We start from the raw sequence: 14,462 nt of genomic DNA, 5'->3' as shown, positions 1-14,462 counted from the left end.
AAAAATCCGACCCATCACCCCAACCCGGATCCATGTAGCTACGAAGGAGTAAGCGTTGCAGTCACTGTACACACTGCAAGGAAAAAGCAGAGAAAAAAAAAACCAATTATATGGGATCAGATACACGTCAGGTTCTAGTTTATCGAAAACCAAATACGTTTTAAGTTGAGGCATTTTTATCAATATGATATTTTAAAATAATATATATTAAAATATAAAAATTTAAAATGACTATTTAAATAAAATTAAGAATTTAAAAATATTTAATGATGATTTTTAAAATTAACTAATTTTATTAACGAAAATTTTTCTTATATTTTCATAATTTTCTTTAAAATTTTATATTTTGATATATAATATTTTTAAATTTTATATATAAAAAATCTCTAAGTTGTTGTCCATATTTGTTTTGATAGTAAAAAACTATTTCTCGCATTTTAAAAAAAAATACATATTTCAATATAAATTTATAATAAAAATTATTTTAAATATACATTAAGTTTAATAATTTAACATTAATTATACTAAAATTAATTTTATTTGAGTCTAAATAATTTTAAGGACTTATTTATTTTTCAGGTAAGAAATTAATTCTTATATCATTTTATACAACACATACTTCAATAAAAATATATATTTTAAATTAATTTGTACATTTATTTTAATTTTATTCAACTTTAAACGAAACAATTACTGAGTTTAATGGAGGAACCTCAAGCACGCCAAGTCACATACCAAAGTCGTGTGGTTTTGAGAGAAAAACGTTTCACCATAAAATAGCATAATGAATTTCTACACGAGATATTTTCAAATAAAGTTGAGGGATATATTTTCGTATTTATATTTATTTTTAATGTGTATCCGATTATATATATATATATATATATATATATAAATTATCAGATATTTAAATTACAAAAATATTTTTAAGATAAAGATAAAATTATAAATATAAATTAAAAGTAATTTAGTTGACAAAAATTATATCATTGGTAATAAGATATTAAAATAAAATTTTAAATTAGATTATTTGGAAAAAAATTAAGATATTAAACCCTGGATATCTAATAATTTATATAATATTATGTATAATATATTAATAAATGTGTTTTTAATAATTTTATTTTATTTAAATAGTCTAAAAGGCCAATTATTAATAAAATTAAAAAATTAAATGAAATAATTTTTTAAATGAACAAATAATAATTTAAATTTAATATAAAAATTAAAACATGTCACGCAAAAAATAAAAAACAATGACATATATAAAAATGGGTACAAATGTTTCTTAATTTTGAAAAATGAGAATTTAAATTTGTTATGCAAGTTATACATGCATTGAATATAACCTATGGCAGCTAAATACAATCCTATATTCTCTGTTTTCACTCCTCATCTCACTAAACACTGCATTGAACATGGAATTGGAAATGTTGATTTATACGTTAAGACAACGTTCCACAACACTGATCGTGAAACACTCTGTTGTGATTCATGCCCCCGCAGACCACCGTCAATTGTTAGGTTGGAACCCTCTTCATGGCGGCTATTTATGTATTTGTAAAACACAAAAATTATAATTAACACTATTTTTCATATATATTTTAGTATCTATCTGTCATATTATTCATCTTATCCAACAATTTTATTTTTTTCCTTTTATATTTTTTTCTCCTAAATTATAAAATCCGTTATTAAAAAAAATTATAAATATCATTATCCTTCACCTAATCTGGCCCCACTCATTTTTCAGTATCGTGCGTGTATTATCGGATTCCTGCTGTTGAAATTAACTTTATTTTAATGAGCCTCTTCAATGTTCAACAGTCAAGTAATCGTGCACTTGCTGTAAGATTATTGTGGCAAGAAGATTATATTGCTTGAACCTATAATTAAGTAAAATAGACTATTAGTTATAATTAAAACATAAAAGCTTTCAAAAAAGGCCACAAAAGAAAATCGAAAGCATGTGATTTATATCCTTTACCCTACATCTGTATAAGCAGGAAAAAAAATCGATAAATTATGCTGTTATTTTCTTTAAATAGTCAATGAGGGAAAATGCTTATAGCTCTATAGAACGATTCAAGTTTATAATTGTGCAACCATCAAAATTTGTATTCTTAATTATTTTTATTACCAAGTTAGGAGGCAATTAAAAAAATTAAAGAATTGTATTTGAGTTTATAAAATAAATTAATTTTTTAAATTTATTTTAATAAATCACATAGTTAAATTTAAATATAAAATTTAATGTAATATAAATTTATTAAATAAATACTATAAGATCGAGCTATGTTTCACAAATAAACAAGTTGCCTTTACTACAAAAACGCACATTTATAATCTCTTGGAAGGGAAATTATGTGCTTGAGGAGGTTTATTTCTGAAATAATGTCTTTAAAGTGTAAGTGTATCACAAGACTCTGGCTGCATCTTGTCCCACTATACATTTAAGGGTCACATCTAGGCATGATCCACCATGACCACCCTTTCACCTTTTATAAACAAATCACTCTCCTAAATCTCTTGCATATACCATTCCCTCTAGCAACCATTTATTCATGAAAATAGAACCCCATTTTCCCTTATTCCTTTTTCTGTTTTCAGCTCCTCTTTTTACCCTCTAATTCTAAATTGCATGCAAACACAACCTTCCATTAATATTATTATTTCTACAATAAGCAAGCACACCTTGATTCAGCCAACTCATGGCTTCAAACTCCCACACCAATAACAAAGAAAAATCTTCTTCTTGGACACGCATTCAGAACAAGCAATTCGAAAGAGCACTTGCTTTGTATGACAAAGACACACCAGATCGATGGAAAAACATAGCCAAAGTAGTTGGTGATAAATCAGCTGAAGAAGTGAAGAGACACTATGAAATCCTTTTGGAGGACCTTAAGCATATAGAATCTGGACATGTTCCAATTCCCAGCTATAATTCCACACATAATAATGATTCATGGACAAAAGAGGTAAATATTCAAATGGATTTCGCTTTACAAATAAATTTCTACCTACCTTTTCTCTTACTATTTTATTTTATTTTATTTTATTTTCCCCCTCATGCATGCAAGGTTTATGGACCCTTTTCCTTTTGATCTTTCATTGATTTATTTATACATGTTAATTTGGGAGTCACAAGTTCGTTATTCTGCTTTTATGAAAGGGTGGCTATTGACGTAGCCCATCGTTTAACAGCTAAGAGATTAGAGGAGAAAAAAAAATCAATTTCTTGTTAAATTTTTAGAAAAGCTAGTTATTAGACATGCCGTATACTTATATTTTAGTGTAGATGCAACATAAAAAACTTGAGCATCTCAAAGATAGATACGAAACTCTCTTGGCAAGTGTCAATTAAAAGATTACGGCATGAATTGTTGAAAAATGTGGAGTTTTCAAATTTTTATGATCTTACATTCCTAAAGTGATGATATATATATATACATACACAAAAATCCCTCATAAAATACATTTCACTTTTTTTTTAATAAAATGTTAGATCATCAAGATATAAAAGCAAAAGAAGAAGTTTGAGATTTGCGGTGAGAGTAAAGTAATTAATGAAAAAAAATAAAAGAAAGGTTAAAACGATAACATTTTATAAGGGACGTTTTAAAAATATTAAAATGAAAAAACAAATAAGAAAATATCTAACTTTTCGAGATCATATCGTGACAAATAATGTCTAAATAATTTATTTTGATTCTGAACCCTCTGGAATCTTTTTCGGTAATTTAGTCATGCGCACCAAATCATGGATTATATTAAATTATGAGAAAATTGAAATTTTATTATAGAAAAAAAGATATATATATATATATATATATATATATATAGAGAGAGAGAGAGAGAGAGAGAGAGAGAGAGATGCTCAAGATTGTTATAGGAACACTTGATATTTATGCTTGAAGAATTAGTGCTAACAATAATTAAAAAAAATATTATATTTTCACTATTTACTATTTTCAAAGTTTTTAAACAGAAAAGGCAAAAACAAAAACAAAATGTGACGAAAATAAAATAATATGTTTATAATTATTAAGAAAACATACAACTAAAAATGAAGAAAAATAAATATCCTAGATTCCTAGTGAATAGATATATTTTCTCTTGAATGAACCAGGGATAATGCATTGTTATTTTTTGTTATAGCTTTGTTCTTTAACAGGATGTTGCTTGATCCGCAGGCCTCTCAAATACCTTAATCAGCATTGAAGTGGCTGAACCAACTCGTGTCTCTTTAGCCACTTGCGGTCGGAACAACACATAAATGCAAGACTAAACACTCTCCTACTTTCCTTGTCCATCTAATTCCATTATGTCCATCAAACTTTTACCAATTTACTTCTCTCTTCTGCCTTGCATTTCTCTCCCAAAGCTAACATTCGTTACCTTCAAAAAAAGGAGCAAGTTTTGGAAGCTTTGAAGTAGCAGCAATGTTATATGCTTAAGATTAATTAATTCATGTTGATATATTTTGTTTTTTGATAAACAAGTTGTCAAGACTGCTCATTTATATCAATGATGAAAACTTGCGCCAATAATTGAAACCTTAAACAAAATCATTAAAGATGATTTAGCGAGTTTAGATTAGTTGGAAAAGTAGATTATTTCAATAGTCAAATATTGTGATAGTTGATTATACAAGAAAAAGGTTTTATGTTTTGATGTATTATGCTTAGATTGTATAAAAAAAAAATTTTTGAGGGGTTAAAATCACTATATATATATATATATATATATATATATATATATATATATATGTATATATATATATGTATATATATGAAATTATATGTAATAGTTGTGTGTTTAAAATAATTAATTATTAAGGATAAAATGAGAAAATAAAAGTTAACTAGAAAATAAGCCAACAACTTTCAATCATAAACTCCATAATTATGCTTATCTGCAATAAGTTGTTTCCTTTGAAGGAAAAACAAACATTATAAGCTGATTTTTCAGAAGTTACCAAATAAGATTGAATAGTATCTTTAACACTTTTTAATAAATAACCAACTAAAATAATTCAATTCAAACACGTACAAGTCAAATACTTGTTTACAGTCATGATTCACAACAGAATACAATAGCATCGTTTAACTTGTATAGTTGACCATACCTAATGAAAAAGAAAGGGTTGGTTATTGTTATAGATAAAACTATTTTGTCCTTGAAGAGTAAAAATGATACTTTGGCACCTTATTTTGAAGTGTCAAATGAGTATGGGATGAAAGGGATGAAACAAAAGTGATAGATGATGTAATAAAAAAAATAGAAAAGACATGTTTTGAATTTTCCTCCGTAATCATTCACATTCTCGTTAGAATCTTATTGTTGTTGAGCAAATTTCAGCTAACAATGAAGATTTGTAGCAACTGGGGCACGCCAGCCATTGTATGACTACTGAATACAATACCTGGATCATTGATTATGCAACAAGGCAAATATTAACTAACACCCTAATCAACAACCAAGTCTTATCTTATGAACTTGATCAAAACTAAATTTTTTAAAATATTGCTTATTATTAAATCTGTCAATTTTTTAAATTGTTTGAAATTTTTCCAAGTCTCCCTCTGCCTATTTTCACAATTATGTCATCTACTCTCTTCACTAAGGTTTCAATAATTATTATTATAGCTCAAGAAGGAAAAAGCATCAGTATTTTTCAAGCAAGAGGAAAAAATGTTAGGATGAAAAAAGAAAGCTTAAGATAGAGCAGAAAGTAAAGCCTCATACATCAAAAACATATGTGGATCCGGAGTACAAGGACTCTGATAACCTAGTAAAATTTGTACAGTCAAGAACTCCCTTTACAACATTAAAACTAGATGGCTCATAAATATATCTCTGCCGCATGAGCATCAGGCATCATTTACCAACCAAGCCTGAGCCTATGCCTGAGCTAAACTGATTCTAGGTATATCCTCACACTAACAAATGTACAATTTCAAGTACAACTAACAATTTATTACTTCCAATCAGCTTCTGTCTACCTGAATACAGACAGGGCCATTAGCATTACCAGATATTAAAAGAAAAAAGAGCAGGTGCTTGTATTATCCTCAGTTAGCTGTACATTTTCTATACCATCTGTGCAGGATTCAGAGTAAGAACACTAATCCTCCTCTCTGCACAAAACAAAACACAATATTTTACTAAGTTAAATACACATAATCAAATAACATCCAAAGAAATATTAAAACTGCATGCAAATTCACTTCATGTCAATTCATGACTTTTCCAACAAAATATTTATACACATGTGGGGCACCTGGAAGTCTATTTTGGACATCCTTTTAGCATGGAATAAAAAGTGAAAATTATTCATCTGGCATTACCGTACTGAGAACAACTAATGAATCGCAAAACATTACCAGATATCATGAATAGATCACCCTACTTCATGATCCTGGTTTATTGAATAAAACGATTGTTCGAGAAAATCATCAAACCTCACAGTTGAATGGAAAGAAACATTTTCTTCAAAGAGAGATTGCTATATACGCACGCAAGTTTTGTAACTTCCAAACATAGAATAGTATATATGTCATATGTGAGCAAAAATGAAAGTTTATGAGATTGGAAATACCCCCAGCAGCAACCAATTTCTCTACACGGGCAACAATGTGCTTCCCATAGGTATACTTCTTCAAGGCATTCAGGTGAACCTTTATTCGATTAAGGATTAGCTCAAGTTGTTGGTCATCACAGGTTTCCAGCACTTTCTGTACAACATAGTTTGCAAATTGATCCTTCATCATAACCTAAAACCAACAAAAATACAGAAAATATAAGAAAAGTTGAAATAGTGATAAAATGGCAAAAGGTCAATTAACATTAAAACAAGAATGACAATATCAACTTAAACCAGACCAATTTCTTGAAAATAAGAGCTGAATTTTTTTTCTAACAAAAAAAAGTTATATAATCAAAACAGAAGAAAATATCCTCTTAATTGTTTGTCCAGTCGCATAGTATATTTAGTTTTTTTCATTCATCCAACATTAGTTATTATGTAATACTAGACTCCATACAGAGTATAAGATAAAAATAAACTAATGCTAGGGTCAGAACCATGAAGTATCTGATAGAATACCAACTGGAAAAAGATAAACATAGGATCACTTGAAAATAAGCAAATTAGATAACCTCCACCACTGCATACCCCTCAGTGTAGGATGAAAAATGTACAAATGACCTCTCAAATCAGCAAGAAATTTTCATTGACTAGACTGGGTGCAGCTATGAAGCAACTCAAACTCAGCTTAAGAGACTAATGGGGTCCTTCATAGGGTAGAAAATAAAGAAAGGCCTGCTTTTGACTGATATACATGAAGAAAAATTTCATAGAACATGCATGTTGATAAGAACAATCTGAGCCGGTAAAAACCAGAAGTCGTCAAATAAATGTGTTGCTTCAGAAATCCAAATAAATGTAACATGTAGTTTGATTAAGAAAAAATTATTTAATAAAATAATAACATGGACAAATAATGGAAAAAAGGGGTAAGAATATTCATAAAACTATTGCAAACTCTACTTTTGGTAAAAAATGGCTAAATGATGCATAAAGCAACATGACAGGAGATAATGGGTTCAGTTCATTGATGGGGATCATTGTTCATGCACAAACCTGTAGGGGCTCATTTTCATCAGTGGAACCAAGCATCTCATTCACAAGGACTTGACGCTCTGTAGGTGTTCCAAAAGTTAGACACTTCTCTATAACATTAGAGGCAAACTTCTGTTGGCTCATCTGCACAATTTGCCCTGTTAATTCTTTGATTATAGCTGAACGTTCATATGGCTTGCCATGCTCCAGTACATGCTGAAATTTTTAACCAACAATCAAAGACATGGAAGGAAAATTAGCTAAATCTAAAGAGTCAATAAAAAAACTCATCAATTCATAGCAGGAAACAAGATTATGAATATCTCCTTAGCTTACAAATATCTCGATAGCCAAAATGAAGGATAAAGAAGAACATTGGAAGGCCAACAGTTAAAAAAAAAATCAAAACACAGGTTTGCACTTCATTTTATATATTACAAGAACAATCACCAGGGCCTTTCCCATCGGGTGAGTAATAAATCATGTCATTGATAAATTATTGACCAGGAAATCCTTAATTGCATTGCCTATAGTTTGTATAATATTAAGCTATTAAAATCACAAAGACAACCTCACTAAACTTCCAGCATTTCATTAACAACTTCCACAATCCCAGCATGGAAAAGGGATACACTATCATTGAGTTTTTACAACAACAGGATTTCACAATTCACTCAATGTTTTCTACACTAAATTGATTTTTGATACCAAGTGTCAATATTGTTCCGGATAATATTAACACAGAAGAACATGTGACTGCTGCAAACAAGTAGAAAATAAAATCACAAGTTGTAATCAACTGAATAATATGCAAAAACCAAAGTAAACTAAAACAAACCTGCACAACATAATTCCCATATTGGTCTTGTGCTAACATACAGACAGACTGCAAAATCTCATCCATCATAATCTGCTGCGTTTTGGGATCGTGGCAGTACTCCAAGACTCTCTGCTCATTGAAACTTAACCAGTTTAGAACTATAATGTCTATCTTTGAAGCTATTAATCCAGGAACAATATTTTTACACAAACTAAAGCAAAAGATACATCTGTAACCTGTATAACACGGCAGCCATAAGGATGAGTTGACAATGTCACAACTTGGTCATAAAACGTTGAAATGATAAAATGGATAGCATCTTCAGGTACACATTCAATACACTTCTGGATGACATGGTTTCCATTTTGATCACGTACGCAACGCATTATATGACCATCCAACTCGGTAACCATTTTAGTCTGCTGATCCATTTCAACAACTTCTATAGCCTAGACAATTAAGAAAAGAAAAACAAAATGAATAACTGTTGAGTTTACCATCAACCCATACAAAACACTGCAGCACTTAACATTCACAGTATAAAAAGTCAAAATATCAGTCAAACAACACTAGTAGATACCATATCTTTTCTGACATCAAGAAAAATGCAACACACTAAATAAAAGACTTGGATTGCTCCCAAGCAACCACCCCCACCCATTGGTAAAATGTGAAATGTTTATCCAAAAAAATACATGATTATATCAAATAAGATCAAAAGGCCATTCTGATTATTTCAACAAGGGTGCTTTGACAATTCAAAATGATATATCATTAACAACAGAGCAGTTTGATGGCAGTTCTAGTAGTAACAATTAGTGTAACATTGGGATGACATGTTCCTGGCATTTCCACATAATATAACACCGAAAAGCATTACCATGCAGCAAATTTTGACATACAAACCAAAGTAGCAACCCCAAAATTGTAGCAAATCATGAAACAACAGCTATACAAAAGGTAGCAGTTACAATACAAAAAATAATTATAGTATAATTGTTCATGACTAAACAAAAGTACTCAATATTAAGAAATCCATCAATAATACTCTATTAATAATCCTAATAGTTTTAAAATTTTGCACCATAAACTATTGAACAATAAAGGAAGTTTCAATTCATTTTAAAAAAATCACCATTCATGTTATGAACGATTTAGATTACCAAAAAAAGAAGTCTTGGAAGCACAAAATAAATAAATAAAAGGAATAGCAGTTATTGCTAAAGTGGGACAATGATGCCAATAGCCAAAAGAAAAGGACAGTGATGACTTCTTGTTTCTAAAATAGATCTACCGCAAAGGGAAATAGTTAAAGGAATCACTAACAAATGACTTGAAATTATTAAGGAAACAGAAATGAATAGTAAGCACAAAAGGGAGAAGGCTTCTTCAAGAAGCTGCTGTTGAAACCAAGCCACAAGCCTATGGCAGGACTTGGCAACAAAAAGAGCAGGCTTGGCTGGGAAAAGGGTAGGGTTGATTGGAAAACCCTCTAGGCAAGAGCAAACAAGAGGGTGGAGGTTTTTCCCCTGTTCATTGTAGAGGCTGCAACAGTCACTATCACTTCAATGGCAAAATGCAACACTTGCCTAAGCTGTAGTCACTAGAGGCCTCAAAAGTGTGATTGACTACTTCGTAACAAACCACAATCCATTAGAATCAACTGCAGAATTTGTAGAACATACAAAACAGTAGGGCATTTAATTAAGGAAACAGTCAGAAGGTAGATAAATTGATGAGCAGACCTTCTGAATGACTCGGCAGCCATACATTTGAAGACTTAGGGTCAGCACATGACCAGTAAGCTGATCAGCCAATTCTCTTATTTGGGCTCCTGTTCCATGCTCAAAAAACTAAACATGAACCGCAATAAGTTAGGCATGTATTGAATTTGCTTTATAAAGTGAATATGATACCGACTTGAACATAACAATTAACAAAAACACTATACTATACAAGTTCAAGGAGAAAATGTAATGAGATTTTATTCATAGCATAAATACTAAGAAATGATCAAAATTACCTTCTGAATCACATAATTACCGAAGACATCAGTCATTAGAGAAAGTGCTTGTGGCATGATTTCATGGAAAACCATGTTTTTCTCTTCCATCGAGGCCGTCTCAAGTTTCTGTTGGATAAATCGGCTTCCATACTGGTCAGCACTGTTTAGCGAAGAATACAAAAATATGGGTTAGCTAAATATTAGAAGTCAAGAAGCAAAACATAGCGTGATCACCAGTATGCACCTGAACTCAACAACATGGCCAGCAATTTCTGAAAGTTCGAAACATTTGGTCTTGTTACTTTTGAATTCGTCAAGCAAGGTAGATGCAAAATTGTCATCCAAGCTACCAACAGTATCTGAATGCCAAGCTCCCATGAAACCCCCAACCCCATTCCTCATCCCAGACAAATGCATATTCCGTTCACTTTGGCTTATAGGACTACCTGGTCCATAGATAGAGTTTGGGAAAAGGGAACCAGCCAAGGGGCTGCCTGGATATGATATGCCCAGACCATATGATGGATTTCCATAAGAATTATGGTTCAAGGTAGCTGATTTACCATGGTATGGAGAAGTTAAGTGTGATTTTTGGGGGGCAATTAAAGACTCAACATAAGCTTTCTGGAGGCCAAGTAAATCTGTGAATGAATTATTTGTGCATTCCCTATTCATTGCCGATTCATTAAGGGCAGCAATCTGTGCAGCAGCAGCAACTTCCCCTGATCTCAAATACTGAAGATACAAAGGGTCCATCAAGGGCAGCTGATGAGTGCCACCTGCAGCATGATTTCCCAGCCTGCTTGGATTTTGTAATTCTGATGCAGCCAACAAAGGTCCTAAGGTTGCACCCCTTCCCAGGGCTCTAGAGTCCATAGCATTCAATCCTAGCGCAGATGCAGCAGCAGCATTTTCAAAGAAAGGAGGCAAATTACCACTCCCAAGCTGGCTTGCCATCATCGATGGTGATGATGGATTAACAGTATACCCAGTCATGCCATAGTTAGGGTATGAGATATCGTCAACATTCTGATAGCGAGCAGGTGAACTACCCCTGTTAGTGAAAGTTGGTGTAGAAGGTCCTTTTAAATGTGAGTTGACGGAAATTCCACCAGCTTTATGAGGTTCAAGCTGTTCGTTTGCATATCCTGATGAGTTATTCAGATCCAATCCAAAACCACTGCTTTTATTCACTTTCAAATGGGGTTGGGCAGCAGAATGACGCTGAAAAGGCAAGGTCTCAGGCTTGTTTAAGTAGGGGTGCTGTTTAACACTATGAGCATAATCTGATCCATTGTGGCTTGGTGACAGGGAATGTTTCTCATCGTCTATTTTATCATTTGATGACAGATTCATACTAGCCAAAGCAGATGCCAGATCTGTAGGCTCATTTAAATTAGATGAGACAGAATTAAGTGAGTTTTGACCATTGGAACTTCGTCTATCTGCAGAACTGGACCTGCCATCGCCAATGGGTGGAAGGCAAGGACTAGAAGCCCTAGGTAGAAGTTGAGAGTCAGGGGTGCTACTTCTTGACAGGGAGGTTCCCAAAGCTGAAGCATAAGTTTGAGGCCCTGAACCAACAAAATTCTGGGCAGCAGATATGCCCTGCTTATTTCTGCCAGACCGCAGGGCATCCAATTCTTGATGCACATAAGCAAAATGTGTTTCTGATTTTTCTGCAATATCATCAAATACATTACTGCCAGGCAAATTATGAGGGTGCTTAGAGGCAGCTGATGCACCATTTATCTCATCCTGCTTTGGAGACACAACAATCAAACCATCAGAAACTATGCCACTGACTAAATGATAAAATGAGAAGAAATGTTTGACGCATCACTTCTTGAAAATCAAAATTTCCTTCTCATGATCACCAAAAATATAATATCACCAAACATTCATTGCAGAATTAATTAGTAAAGATGATGTTTTAAACCTAAAACCCAAAAAAAACCTTATCCACATTTATTCTGCAAATTCTTCAAATTGAGCTCCAATTAGAAAGTGAAAACCAGTCAGCCAAATGGCAATTCGAATAATAAATGCGAAACAAACAATATGCAAGAAAAGTTGAGTGACTCAAAAATCCACTAGAACTCGTGCCTAGTCAGCATAGACAAGTCAACAGCACCATCTAAGAGACAGATTCTAGTCAAAAACAGAAAATAAAAGAAACCAACATCCCGAAATTAATCAATCTGCATTCTACAGACCCTCATTGTGGCCCAATTGTGTCTCAGCTTAATCCAAAAAGAATACCTGCACGCGGCGTTCAAACAATGCTGATGAATGTACTATACAGTTATGCTATTTTGCGCAGATTCGGGTACAATACAATACACGAACACGAAAATTTAAAATTGATATACACAAATACAGTGTTGTGCATTGCTTTCCATCTTATAAGAACAACTCTCTCACACACGGCCATACCTTACAACCGACTCTTCAATTAAAGTAACAAACCATTAATCACCAAAAAGAACAGAAATAAAGCAAAGAACAAACATATAAACATAAAAGAAGCTCAAAATAACAAAAACAAATAAAATAACTACACAAACACACATACAAAAAGAATTACAATTACAAACACCAAGTTAAAAGAACTACCACAACTCCCACCTGAAACAGTTCTGCAATACTCCTCTGCCTACTCCCAAGACCCAATGCCGGCAAGCCGATCAACCCGTCATCACCACCCCATTCCGCGGCAGCACCGCCCTTACTGTGCTTAACACCACTCTCCTCCTCCTTCCCATCAAACCCAGCAGGCTGCACAGAAAACAAAGAGCTATCACCATCTCCAATTCCACCCACCTTAGAACCACCCCTCAACCGCCGGCCAAACCGCCAATCCTCCTTCGACCCCGTCGGAGGCGGCAACCGCGGGTTCAGATTCACATTCGAATAGTAATAATTCGCATAAGCCGGATCAGCCCGAAGCTCCTCCTCACTCCCAAAACCCCTTCCACCGCCAAACCCCCCGGCACCCACCGCCGGAGAAGCCTCAAACAACCCTCCAACCGCCGTTAACGACCCCTCCACGGTGGGAGGCGCTGATCCACTTCGCAACCTCGCGAGTTCTCTCTCTCTCTGAACCCCCAAATCCTCGCCATAATCACCCTTCTTCAACATCGATCGAATCGCCACATCAGACATCATCTTCGAGTAGCTATCACTCACCATTAGATAAAAACGCAAAAGCTTCACTCTACCCACTCAAAACCGAAAACAACAACGCAACCAAACACTCACAAAGACTGAAACTTTGAGCACAGAACGAGTTTAAAGCGATTCCACTGTGAACAGTTTCGAATCTTAACCAACAAACAAAAAAGATTCAATTTTTTTGTTGGGGTTTCGGGAATAATCAGTAACGCGAGTTCTGAAAGTTGAAGTGAGAAAAAGCTGAAACTTTATTGATGGGTATGGCGATTGGTTTGATGGGTCGAAATTGAAATGAGGATCGGAGTTAATAGTTAAGAAGTAGAAGAACGTGGAGGATGAAGAATGTGTTGGTCCATGTTAGGAGAGAAACAGAAACAGTGGCGAGTCTGCGAGTGTGAAGATGGTGAAGAGTGATAAGTACGAGCTTTCCTCTCTTATTGACCGTTGGATCAAGCATTGACGGTGCAGATTGAGTGTTCCAAGATTTGTTGTTGTTACACTCAGCTTAGGGTTTTTATTATGTTTGTATTAAAGCACTGGCGTTTGTGCTTGGAGGATGGGAGAATAAAAAAACAACAAATCTAATTGAATCTTATTCAATATTCGGTGTTAAAAGGTTTTTGACACTTTGCTTTTGTGCGTTCTGCTATAATTGTTGGGCTGGTCGCATGTCTAAAGTTGTTTTGTGGGGTGTGTGTGTGTGTGTAAGAGATTAAGGTTGTTTTGTTATTGCTTTGGATGGAGGCATGAAATGTCCATAAATAAAAATGCATGGTTTTTGCCTTATTTGGAATGAATTGCTGCACCGTGTTCGTGCATTTGGATGGAGATTTTTC

General features: G+C 33.3%; 2 protein-coding genes across 5 annotated transcripts; one reads left to right on the top strand and one right to left on the bottom strand.

Moving 5' to 3' along the window:
- The first annotated feature begins 2,531 nt into the window (after positions 1–2,531).
- LOC113848041 (protein RADIALIS-like 3) lies at positions 2,532–4,561 on the top strand. 2 transcript variants are annotated; one of them, XM_027477402.1, is made up of 3 exons: positions 2,545–2,655; positions 2,690–2,981; positions 4,197–4,296. In XM_027477402.1, the coding sequence occupies exons 2-3, from the start codon at positions 2,712–2,714 to the stop codon at positions 4,212–4,214; spliced, it is 288 nt and encodes a 95-aa protein (XP_027333203.1). In that variant the 5' UTR covers positions 2,545–2,655; positions 2,690–2,711; the 3' UTR covers positions 4,215–4,296. The 2 variants fall into 2 exon arrangements, with proteins under 2 accessions (XP_027333202.1, XP_027333203.1); XM_027477401.1 differs by having other exon boundaries at positions 2,532–2,981; positions 4,197–4,561.
- Positions 4,562–5,704: 1,143 nt separating this feature from the next.
- On the bottom strand, positions 5,705–14,234 carry LOC113846171 (pumilio homolog 2-like). 3 transcript variants are annotated; one of them, XM_027474140.1, is made up of 10 exons: positions 13,081–14,015; positions 10,697–12,213; positions 10,471–10,612; positions 10,193–10,300; positions 8,684–8,896; positions 8,466–8,576; positions 7,649–7,843; positions 6,605–6,779; positions 6,390–6,424; positions 5,775–6,143 (listed from the first exon to the last, which is right to left on the bottom strand). In XM_027474140.1, exons 1-9 carry the CDS (start codon positions 13,642–13,644, stop codon positions 6,417–6,419), a joined length of 3,033 nt encoding a protein of 1,010 aa, XP_027329941.1. In that variant the 5' UTR covers positions 13,645–14,015; the 3' UTR covers positions 5,775–6,143; positions 6,390–6,416. The 3 variants fall into 3 exon arrangements, with proteins under 3 accessions (XP_027329940.1, XP_027329939.1, XP_027329941.1); XM_027474139.1 differs by lacking the exon at positions 6,390–6,424 and having other exon boundaries at positions 5,705–6,143; positions 10,697–12,210; positions 13,081–14,234; XM_027474138.1 differs by lacking the exon at positions 6,390–6,424 and having other exon boundaries at positions 5,730–6,143.
- Positions 14,235–14,462: the final 228 nt, after the last annotated feature.

The sequence above is a fragment of the Abrus precatorius genome, unplaced genomic scaffold, assembly GCF_003935025.1.
Source record: "Abrus precatorius isolate BTA unplaced genomic scaffold, Abrus_2018 Scaffold8, whole genome shotgun sequence".
NCBI lineage: Eukaryota > Viridiplantae > Streptophyta > Magnoliopsida > Fabales > Fabaceae > Abrus > Abrus precatorius.
This window is presented reverse-complemented; position numbering and strand designations above follow the sequence as displayed.

Excerpts from the sequence above, each read along its gene's own strand:
- LOC113848041 (XM_027477401.1), top strand. The coding sequence starts at position 2,712 with ATGGCTTCAAACTCCCACACCAATAACAAAGAAAAATCTTCTTCTTGG.
- LOC113846171 (XM_027474138.1), bottom strand. The coding sequence starts at position 13,644 with ATGGTGAGTGATAGCTACTCGAAGATGATGTCTGATGTGGCGATTCGA. Across the intron at positions 10,301-10,470 it reads GTAATTATGTGATTCAGAAG|TTTTTTGAGCATGGAACAGG; the intron begins GTAATTTTGATC and ends GTTCATGTTTAG. Across the intron at positions 6,780-7,648 it reads ATGAAAATGAGCCCCTACAG|GTTATGATGAAGGATCAATT; the intron begins GTTTGTGCATGA and ends TGTTGGTTTTAG.